This window comes from Orbicella franksi, chromosome 12, assembly GCF_964199315.1.
Source record: "Orbicella franksi chromosome 12, jaOrbFran1.1, whole genome shotgun sequence".
NCBI lineage: Eukaryota > Metazoa > Cnidaria > Anthozoa > Scleractinia > Merulinidae > Orbicella > Orbicella franksi.
This window is the reverse complement of record NC_138156.1, coordinates 1485097-1496969: the sequence shown is the minus strand read 5'-3', so window position 1 is coordinate 1496969 and position 11873 is coordinate 1485097. Positions and strand designations below refer to the sequence as shown.

Here is an 11873-nt window from a genome sequence, read left to right as displayed (position 1 = left end):
TCATTATTATTACTATTATTATCAATATTTTAGTCTACGAAAGTGTAATGTGTGAAGATTTGTGAACAGGTTTTCTGAGGAGATTTTAATAAAGTTCTTCTTCTTCTTCTTCTTCTTCTTCTTCTTCCTCTTCTTCTTCTTCTTCTTCTTCTAGTAATTCGAGCAGTTTAGGATCTCATGATATTTTTATTTTCATCAAAATTTGCTTTCAAGTTCAAATTTAAGCTGTCAAACTATCAACGTTTTAACCAATGAGATTTTATGGACTTTTTTAAGTAGCCAATCAAAAAGCGAGAAAAGCTATTGACAATATGCGGCTCGTGGTTCCACAGCCACTTTGACAATGTTATGCCGCAATTTATCATCAATAAGAGGACAGACGCATAAAAAACTGACGTCAATTTGTTAAGTCTACGATAGTGGAATGTGTGAAGATTTGTAAACCCATTTTCCGTAAATAGATGTTAATAAATTCTTGTTGTTAAAAATAAGATTTATTATTATTATTATTATTAGCATTAGTATTAGTATTAGTATTAGTATTAGTATTAGTATTAGTATTAGTATTAGTATTAGTATTAGTATTAGTATTATTTTTATAATAAGTCCTTAAAGTCTTGCCGCTTTTAACTTATGGTGCCGAGTTCAATCGGTGAGCCTAGGGCAGTCATAAGTCTGCTGGATTACTTGATGGCTTACAGGGGTGGCTTTGGGGTTACTGATGCTTACCAAAGACACCACCCCAGACTATGGTGGGCGGGAACGTCCATCTTCCCGAAGTAGGCTAAGGCATCAGCCTGTCCTACCCCACTGCCCTATTATTATTATTATTATTATTATTATTATTATTATTATTATTATTAACGGTATTATTATTATCATTATCATTATCATTATCATTATCATTATCATTATCATTATTCTGCGATACCGTTGTAGTGCTCTACAAACTGAGCTAACAAGCCAACTGGGAGCTGGTCAATTTGTTAGTTCGTAATAAACCCGTGAAGAATGAATAAATGACAATGAACATATGAAATTCGTAGATTTGAGCTGCGAATTAATGAATGAAGATGTGAGTGATCGATGAATAGCGCGATCTTTGAATAAATAAGACTAACCGCATTTAATTGACTACAACTCTTCATCTGTTTTACCAAACTTTCGCCTCTTGTCAAGTAAAAACTGAGCTTGAAGCCATTAGAGAATAAGGACTTTTAATCCCCCAAAATCACAAGATTAAAGAACGCACTTCACCGCAAAAGGTGTGGTGTGTCTCAGTTTAGTCAAGGTGAAAGCCCTCATTACTGTACGTGTTCTTAACTTTCGCACTTGTATCACTCAGTAACTGCTTATATATAGTCTAGCCATAGTAGAGTGTTTGACCAATAAGTGCTGTTGGAGAGGAGACAGGGTGGCCCATTTATTCTATATCTGAAAATAGATTTAATTGTTCGCAAACTAAATGAAAATTCTTGTTCAAAGATACGGAAATTGGAAAACTTGGGTGCCACGAAAAATCATCACCTTTGTAAATTTAAGAAACTAATGCAAAAATGTCATGGAATGAACTATGCTGAAATATTGCAATTCTGCAATAGTTTTGTCTCTAAATCTAAGAAGTCCAAAATCTTCGAAGAGGTTTTATCACTGCCAATTCTGATGACTTACTAAATAGATTGTCACGTCAGCATCATGTCAAGTTGCTTAGTGACATCCCTGATAAAACCTTCATGCTCAACTCTTTGTGGAGATACCATTTTTTTAAAAAATAAAACACTGTTCTCTTGCTTTAACAAGTGCAGATGTTGGTGTTGGGAAAAAAACAGAAACTGAGAAGGGTATAACTGTCAAGAAACCACACAAACAGCTACAGAAATTTGTTTTAATAAAAGATTTGAGAAGTGATAGTTTACATTTCTAAAAGTTGCTTCTGGCCAGGTGAAAAAACCAACCAGACAAGGTACCACAGATAGTGTGTGACAACATCCACATGTACACTTGTGTTATGATTAAATAGTAAAGGTAGAAACCTACATGTATTTAGAATAAGATGTTTGAATTGTCTGAAATTTTGCCAGTTAGTTACCAAATCAGTACTGTAGTTTTTGAGGAACTCCCAAAATACATAAAACTGTACAATTCCATCTGTAGGAGTTGTAGTCCTGGTTACCAAAAAGTGAGAGGATGATGATTACAGTGTAAATATCTAGATCTCTTTTATTCCACAAGAGGATCAGCATTTAAATGACCCTAATGAACTTGAATTAGTTACAAAATGCTTACTTTGTAAGGAGAGCAAGGAATGAGTTTTTCTAAACCTAATTTTAAGAATTTTTCGAGCTGCACAGCAACATTAAATATCTTCCCTTTGCCACACAGCCTAAAATTATGTAGCCTTAAATCTGGCATTTGACAGCAAAATGCAAAATTCATTCACAAATCAAATCTCGCACACCAGAGGAAAACAAGAGTTGAGAAAGAGTGGCTGGTTGCAGGTTAACAAGAGTTCAAACTCCTGCTCTAATCTTGCCAGGAACTCTCATGTGCTCTCAGTGAATTTGAACCTGCTCAAATTGTTCTGAGAGCCAATGAGAGTTTCTAGTATTTGGCACAAGTCTACCAGCTACGTAACTGAAATCATGAGGAACAACTTTTTTACATTAACTATCTGGTTGAATGTGTGAAACTACATGTCTAAAGCACTCTTTCCACGTCTAATATTTTGAAAGCAATGCTCTTGATTTCCTTCTTATCAGTTCAACTGCTCCTGAAGGTCTTGAGTTGTTTAAGCTCAGAGAGAATTCAGAGACTTTTATTTGATAAATTACTTCAAACAATGCTGTGGGGACTTTTAAAGTACAAGAAAATGTAAATTGAGTAATATTTCCAATAAATTAAGGCTCTAACTTAACAAGAAATCTTCCTATAATTATGTACACTGTTTGTCAAGGAAGAATAGCTTGAGATCAGAGCAGATGGCTTAGAGGAAATAGTCTGGTTGAGGCTTTTTGGCGATAGTTGGCATTCCTCTCACCTCCTGTGAGCGAAAACAAAACAGAATAACAATACAATCCTATTAGAATGATGGGAACTAAGAAGCATTTAAATAGCTGGTAGGCATCTAAAGGAAGAAACCAATAAGAGAACACACTCCCAAACTACACAATTTTTTTTTTATTTGAAAGTAAGTAATAACTATTGATTTCAAAACAGTTTGACATTCATCATGATTGCATTCCTGTCAACACTGTATACCTGGGTTAGTTTCTAAATTTTAGACATTGTGATACATTTAAATTGACTGTTTCATAACATATATTTCAGAAAAAGGCATTTTGGCACAGTAAATATTTTGATATTCCCAGTAAATTTATAATGTTGTGTGAATAGTTACCCTTTCAAACTAACCTGAGGGGCTGCTTCAAATATTGTAAATTCTCTTTTTAAATGTTCATCCAACTCTAATATGGCTGCCACATTTCCACATCTTCAAGGAAATTACATCAAAAACAGTTAGCTCAAGAGATCATACTGTAACTTTACTCGGCAGTTATATTAGAAATTGTATACAATGCAAATAAAATTAAGCATTTACATGTATACTATCAGTGATATTTGAAAATTCTACCAAAATTGCATGAAAGTATCACTCCTCATGTACATCATTGCAATAATTGCTCAAGCTTAAATATGATTACTAATATGTGACTGAGAAAATAACAAACATCCCCACACTAATTTACGCCAAATCAGCGAACAAATCCGTTCCAAAAATTTTTGATACAGTCTGAATTAGCATTGCGTTACACTACATTAATGCAATAAGTTAGCCTGTTATCATAATCACAATGAAGTAATTTTCTCAGTCACATCTTTTAGATATAGGGCACTTTTCCCATGTGTACATAGCCACATCTAAACACAAGGAGAGTTGGAAGAATTCGAGACAGTTAAGCAAACCAGAGATGTAGTCGAGGGTTTGCATAACTTTCGAGAATTATCCCAACCTCCCAAGTATTTAGATGAGGCTATGAAACCATGGAAAAAGTGTTCTATTGCTTTTATAAAATAATTTTCAAAAATACGTGTAAATCTAAAAGGTCACAATCGTGTTTACATTCTCTCATCTAAACATACCTTTCGACCAATGAGAGTGCGCGTAGTAGTTCAGTAATTTTATAATGAGCAATAGAGTACTTTTTCCGTATTTATGTACCCTCATCTGAACACAAGTGATGTTGGGAGAATTTATGACAGTAATGCAAACCTGAAATGCAGTCAAGGCTTTTGCATAACTCCCCCCAAGTGTTTAGATGAGGCTATGTAACCACAGAAACTGTACTCTATTGGTTTTATAAAATTTTTCTCAAAAAAAACATGCAAATCTAAAACATCACCACCATATTTAAATAATCTCATATAAACACAACTATTGACCAATGAGAGCATGCATAGTATCTCAGTTATTTCATAAAATGATATTGCTAACAGTCTAATGGCTAATGTCTTGTACCTGTAACAGTAGTTTGGTGCTGACCACACCGTAAGAACTGTCTCATTAAAATGCCATTTATATCCTTCCATGACTAGCTGATGAGCTCGGCAGATCAGGTCAATGTCATTTGCTGCATTGAACTAGACAAATGACAGTCAATTAGGAGTTAATGTGCAATTTATTCTTGACATTTCCAATGCAACTAACATATGCTTTGGGAGCAGCAATTTGCCATACAAAGCATTCATAGCTTACTTCATAACAAACTATTTCATTCACCAACTTTTAGTAAGCCACAAGCAATGACATCATTTACACAAAGTCTGTCACAAGTAAATGGCTCTCAGGCAGGTAAAGACATTTTGTCCTGATGGCTCTGTGGCACAAATTGAGCCCAAATCTGCAATACTGAATGATTACTGTCAGTAACAACTAAGTAGCACAATGATACAGAAGGTAGTTCTCTGTTTGCAGTATACCTGAGTGACGACATCACTACCAAAAAGATATCCTGCACCTCTAGGACTCACTCCCCAACCCTGTGTGTCTACAGAAAAAAGGAAGCACTGTATTAAAATTAATACATTCGTGATACATTTTCATTAACCTAGCAGTGTATCTTGCTTGCTTATGTGCACATAAGTATTTCTGCAATACGTCATTTGACATTTTTTGAATGATAGGTCCTGTTTGCCTTCCGCAATGTAAGTCTGATAAATGTAAGTTGGAGTTTCCTACAAACATTTATTGCCCTGTCTACTCTAATCTTCACACTTGGGGTAAAAGTTGGTCACAAAACTATGTACAGTCAATCAATCAGTCAGTCAATCAATCGATAACTTTAAAATTAAACAAAGCGATTAGTATATGCAGACTGTTGTACTTCATCAGTGGTCTGGCAAGACATTTCCTTGATTATCATCTTAACTAGATAAAGTTGGATTCATGACTTGATTTATTATCTGAAGTAAAGGAATACCTTCGGGATCTGACCACAGTAAGTCACACATAGGCCCATCATGAGGAACTTCTTGTTTTCTATCAATTGCTCGAATCTGAAAAACCAGTTTTATTACAATCAATAATGTACAACAAACGAACCTCTGTTCCTTGATGTTAAGTTTGGTGGCTTAAACAAAATATAATGCACACCCAAGTTGCATGGCTCTCCTCTTTCACACTTCCATTGAGTTTCTTCTTGGTCTTATCAAGTTTAGCATTGGTTCATAAGTCATTTACAGTCCTTCTTTATTAGTCCACCCATTTGTGATTTCATCCCTGAGTTCACTTTTTACTGCCTGTGATTTTCAGTAATGATTTTTTTCTTCCTCCAACAATATTCTCATTAAGTGTCAGCTGCCGGCTAAAAAAACGGCTACTTTGACTTCTGAGCCACCTACTTTTCTTGAAGTCATACATGTGTAAGTTGTAAAGAGTAATTTAGGCAAAACACAGGGTTTTTGGAACATGACTGAAGCTTGACTGTCCTGCAAGAACATCTGGTCATTGTGAGTTAAATTTGCATATAAATAAACAATTTTCATCACAAATTTATAAGTTTGTATGGCAAAATAATAAGAACTTCATAACACAATATCAGAGTACACATTGGTCATTGCTTTTACAGGGTGCAGCTTATCTACAAGTGTGGCTTATCCACTGATATTTACAGCACTCGCCAATTAGACTGCTCAGCTAACTTAAAACCAAAGTAAAACCAAAACCAAAAATTGCCAGGGCTTCTGACACCTGATTGAAAACCGCTCTAATTACCCAACAACACATCGAAAAAGTTTGAGGAAAGAGAGGAAAAAATTCCATAGTCTATACAGCAAAAAAAAAAAAGAAACACAAAATAAAACAATTTAAACCCTTACCTGATCTAATGTACTTATTGATGGAGAAAGACCACCATGCACACAAAAAATCTAACAAATAAAAGCAAACTTTCTATGAACAACCTCATTGCATTTTACTAATCTAACAACTTATCAAGGGTAATGTTATCCTTTTTCCATCTGCAAATTGTGTTCAGATTTTTGGAGAGTTTTGCTGTAGTAAGATAATGACCAATCACCGCTGAGCTGTTTCCTTTTTTCAACATTTAACTTTTGAGTGATGCCATCATCAAGTCTTTGCAAGCCTAGTGGCACACAACTGCCAGAGCTGAACTCAGTTTCAGTAATGTGAAACAACAAAGAACGCTGCTTCTTTTCCTGAATGGAATGCATAAAAGACTAGGGCTTTAGAATGGCACTAGATGGGTAAAGGAGCCAAATTACAACATAACTCATCATATAAATTAGCAGTCAACTTACCCTATTATCGATAATAGCTGACAAACTAAGATAGTCAAATATTTCTGTACAGTATCTCCACACTGTTATAGAACCATATTTCTTTAAACATTCATCATAGAACCCATAAACCTGAAGAAAAGAGAACTCTTTTAATCCTAGAAATGTACAGAGTTTAAGAATAAATTCTCTCAATCATTATTTTTAACACAATACAAAAACACATTTCTTTGTATAACAATAAATGATTACAATGGAGGAAAAGCAATATTATTACAAAAACAAATCTATCTCATTCTTTAGTCACATACATATAGAGACTTAACAAATTTTAATGACCACCTGGAATTGTAGATTCTTTTCATATGTCGTCAACAACGATAAAAATAAATTTATAACATACCTGTGTTATCTGTCTACTCTCATGGTTTCCTCTTATTAATGTTATTCTGTCAGGATATCGTACCTTCAAGTTAGAGAAACATGGTCAATAACCACTTGGGCTGTGATGTATGACAAGTCTCGTCAGTTCTCCACATAGTTTAATTTGCACAAGACTCACAAGCATTGGTTTTCTGCAACTTGCTCTAAATGGTGAGCTATTTTTGGATTACATGTTCTCAAAAACTGTTTCTTTCCTGGAAACCATGAAGTTGTTACTTTCAGTCAGTGTTTTGAAACCGTTTTGACACCTCACTAAGAAGTGTTATACTCTTTCACTGCTCAGCTTATTAATGTATCTATAATAAATTATTGCTGTACAGTTTTGAATGTTAATTCTCACATTCACTTATTATGCCCAAGTTAATGATTTCCTTAGTTTTACTCACCTGACTGTTTTAACAATAATTATTATTCTTACTATGATACAGGAAGAAATTCAGGGATGGTACGGTCTCCCTTAAAAATAACTATGGCAATGAAATAAGTGGTCAATGGAAATATTGTTAAAGATGCATGACACTTAAGTCAGTTCAATAGCTTATAGCTTGATATTATAACAAAGTATCAAAAAGTGTCATGAAGGTCTTTAAAGAAACAGAGGTTTTGGGTGTATAACCCTTCTTCAGTGTTATAACCATGGTAATTACTAACATAATATCAACTAACCTTTAAGGCTAAAAGTAAAAGAAATGTTTCTACACTGTAAAATCCTCTGTCAACAAAGTCTCCCATGAACAGGTAATTTGTGTCTGGCACATCACCTCCAACCTGAGATCAGAGAGACATAAGAGAACTAGCACCATTACGTCCCTAGCACCAGACATTGTTTAATATTATTGTAGTCCTTACTCCCCTGTAAAACTACATTTCGAAAGAAAAACCATTTCATAGGACTGCTGAACACACAAACAGAAGTTAACAAGCCAAATGCCAAACTTGGATGTTTAAATTCTGAGAAAAAGGGGGTCAGATCAATAGAGATTGGAAGTTCATCAGAAAACAGAAATGTACTGTTTTGAGGCAATAGATGTTTGCAAAGAAATGAGGAACGAAATCATGTTTTACCGAAATATGTTTGAGGTAAGATTATTCATTGACATCTTACGAAAATTATACTACAAATATGAACTTAGTCTTTAAAATTACCAATTATAGATGGTGCTACAGCTAAGTTACAGATCCAATTTACAACCCAAATTTTGAGTTACTAAGCTTTCATATAGACAAGTGGTTAAAGTAAATGTTCTACCAAACACTCATATAATGATTCCTCGAGCTAGGAAATTGTAACAGCTCTGTACAGTGATGGGGGTTTAAATGTTTTTCTACTTTGTTATAAAAATTTTGTCCTACCTTAAAAAGTTCTTTTAAGTCATAAAATTGTCCGTGTATATCACCGCAAACCTGTCCAAAGTGTGCATGCATACATGTTAGCTCCATAGCAATACACCAAAAAAACTTTCATAAAGGATATTTACTAAGTCATGATGTGACTAGTAGGTTAATGTCCACTGCTCTATACAGAAACTGTGTCAGGATTGTAAAGCTGGGTAAATATTGACAGATCAGAAAAAAGCCAATGAAAAACTGGGTTACTGGTACACTTAAGACATGGGCTAAATAATGTACACCATGTGAGGACACTATTTAAGTCAGACATAAGACATGTCCAGAAATTAAACAAGCTAACACTTACAGTTACTGGTGAGTCTACTCGTTGAACATTGGATTCTTCTACCAAGATCTCCCTGTAGTTAGAAAAGAGAAGTAACAAGTACCTGTCAGTCATCCAATCACTCAAGTACCTCAAATAAGACTTCCTGTAGAACTGATACCTGTCCAATACACAAACTGAATGGACTTGAGAACAGTGAGATATTTCCTCAGTGTTACAATTGCCCAATTTTATGCATGAATCTTACAAAGGTATTGCAGATCAGTACCAAATTTGAACCACTTTGCAAGTGTTAAGATCATGGTTACAGGTCAATGGTCTGTCATTCCTGCCTCCTCCCCACCCCCAAACCTACTGACCCAGTTACCCCCAATTTTGAGTTAATACATTGAACCAATTTTGGAGTGATAATGATCCGTAATACTGGCATTAATAGCACTCAAGATGACAATAAAGGTAAACAAGTAAAGTATCATTTACTGACTTGTTTATCAATTCTTTTCAAGTGTAGGAATGTGACCAGTTTAAAAAGATAAACCATGGATGTGAAGATATCAACCTAAACAAATCAAAATCTGTAAGATCACTGATTTTACCTTTTCTCAACCCCAGAGATCCTTGTCAAAGTAGGAGTTATGTAAATTTGACCCAAATAATACGTCAAATATCCAAGCATTATTTTTCCCCAAATATATAAAAATCAGCCAAAATAAGTGTATATATATGCAGGATTTCAATGTGTTCTGACTGATGGCACTGTATTACAGATAATAGAATAGGGGGGCTGATCAGCATAAGTGCATTTCTGTGAATAGGGATGACAATTGATAAAAACATTAGATAGGGGTTTCTTATTGGAGAAAGGGCACAAAATTGAATCATTATCCTGTCAAATTCCATGGGCTCATTGCATTCTCAGGCACATAATTCTGGACAAAAATGGTAGTTGTTACACCCCACTCTCACCCCTCCAGCATGAGAACAGCACCGTACTGCAACAACAACCCACATGTGCAATAAGAATGCACCTCAACATTGCTATTTACAAGAGTGAAAATGTGAAGGAAAGGTTGTATAGACAATAAAATGATTATAATTTCATTCCATAATTAAAATAGCAATCATATTTTACCCTACTTTGCGTTTTAATCAATGACAATCGTTAAATAAGAGAGAAAATGAAATAAGCTTATAAGATTACAAACGTACCTTGCTTTAGCACACAACTGCTTAACTTCTTTTTCTGTTATAAGTTCGCATCGTCTCAGCTTGTCAATTTGTCTGAAGAAAAACATTTCCTCCACAATATAATTAAACAGGTTTCAAGGTAACTTTAAAATCTCAAGTATGTTTAGTGAATTATCGAGCAGTAGTTCCGTAGCGCCACAAGGAAATTGAAGGTTATCTACTATGGTGTAAACAAAATGTCGTCAACAAATGAAAGTTTACCTGTCCAGATCACTGCAATCTGCCATCTTTCCCTTGCTACTGTATATATGATCGATTCACTATGGTGACTACGTCTTTATTCACTACGCTTTGGTTTACCAAGTTTTACACAAGAACTATCTTGCAATCGACTTCACTTGTAAATTAAAGTTAGCTGTGATTCCTGAAGTGCCGGCGACACGACTGATGAACTCGCAATCAGTGAGAAATTTGCCGATTTTTTTCCGTCAACGGAAACAAGGTTTTACTAAAGAAAAGTCTGGTTTAGGTTTCTACGTCTGACATAAAATTAGTTCGGTTATATGGAACGCAAAACGCTGTCAAAGTACGTGGATATATCAACTCTCATGGCCGCCGTGAACTGGCCGTGATGCCGCGCAAGATAGAAGTCACGTGGGTATTACGAAACGCGCCATCTGCTGACGCTTTGAATTTATTTGGCGCGAAACCGATTGCGATCCCAACGAGGCGTGGAAAATAAACATGACATGCCTTTTCAGGGACCACGTACGAGGAGGGGCTGAGGGCTTTGCCCCCCACACACTTTTCACTGTAACAAATAAATACGCGTATACGTAAAGCGCAAAAAAAAAAAAAAAGGAATTGCATCCTTGGCGGTCAGATGCTAGACTGCGACGCTGCGAGCAGTTTCTCAGTTTTGCTCGAAAATCCACAGAGAAGAACGCAAACGAGCTAAATAGTTTATGTCCTGGGGAAGATGTAAAACGAAGTAAGTTTCAAATCAGTCTATGAACTGAAATTTTTCTTACATACCGAGCCAATGCTGTCAAGGAGAACGCCTACACGCTTAATCCACACTAAAACGATTTTTTGACACGATACGTTTTCGAACCGAGAACTCATCCAACGCTTCACGCCCCCCCCCCCCCCCGGTGGGGTACTCCCGTATATGGACTATATAGGTATATGCGGCCCCAAAGGGTATGGTTTTTCAGCCGTTTTGGTCATAAATGGGGTATCTATTTTGGCCATTTTGGTCATAAATAGGGTATGGCTTTTGCACTCTGACTTCAACTGGATGTTTTAGAGGCTCCTTTTTCATCATTATGGATAAGACCATCAACAAAACCCTTCACGATGCCTTTAACATCGGTCTGAACTAGATAACTAATTATAAGGCAGGTCTGAAACAGGGTATTGATTAAAGGATCAGGTCAAACATGGGGTGAGAAACCAGAAACTGCAAGGGACCGCATACGATAAAGTGTCGAATTTTTGGTCAGGTCATAAATAGGGTAGGGAAAATCGTAGATTTTGGTCATAAATAGGGTAAGGGTTTTGGGAAGCAGGCCGCACACCCCACCCAATTTTTTTGAAGTAACTCGCCCCCCCCCCCGGGGGGGGGGCTTCACGTTCATACCACCTTTACTGCAGCGCTTTCGTCGTCCACACTAAAACACTCAAAAACACTGATACCCTTTAGAAAACTATTACAGGTATTGACTCAAAAGTTATAAGGCTATTGAATAGCATTTGCACTACCAAACAT

General features: G+C 35.7%; 1 protein-coding gene across 1 annotated transcript; it reads right to left on the bottom strand.

Annotated features, from left to right (window-relative positions):
- Window positions 1-1874: 1874 nt before the first annotated feature.
- LOC145462850 (serine/threonine-protein phosphatase 4 catalytic subunit B) lies at window positions 1875-10851 on the bottom strand. The gene is made up of 13 exons (XM_081446476.1): window positions 10364-10851; window positions 10124-10195; window positions 8936-8987; window positions 8593-8643; window positions 7906-8007; window positions 7199-7261; window positions 6817-6927; window positions 6376-6426; window positions 5478-5553; window positions 4978-5045; window positions 4517-4638; window positions 3412-3490; window positions 1875-3040 (listed from the first exon to the last, which is right to left on the bottom strand). Exons 1-13 carry the CDS (start codon window positions 10387-10389, stop codon window positions 2984-2986), a joined length of 930 nt encoding a protein of 309 aa, XP_081302602.1. The 5' UTR covers window positions 10390-10851; the 3' UTR covers window positions 1875-2983.
- Between the last annotated feature and the right edge of the window lie 1022 nt (window positions 10852-11873).

What these genes read in the sequence shown, in the direction of transcription:
- LOC145462850 (XM_081446476.1), bottom strand. Translation starts at nt 10,389, where the DNA reads ATGGCAGATTGCAGTGATCTGGACAG. An exon ending in AGAGTAGACAGATAACACAG is followed by an intron (nt 6,928 to 7,198) that starts GTATGTTATAAA and finishes TCTTTTCTTCAG; the next exon opens with GTTTATGGGTTCTATGATGA. An exon ending in TATTTGAAGCAGCCCCTCAG is followed by an intron (nt 3,041 to 3,411) that starts GTTAGTTTGAAA and finishes TTTCGCTCACAG; the next exon opens with GAGGTGAGAGGAATGCCAAC.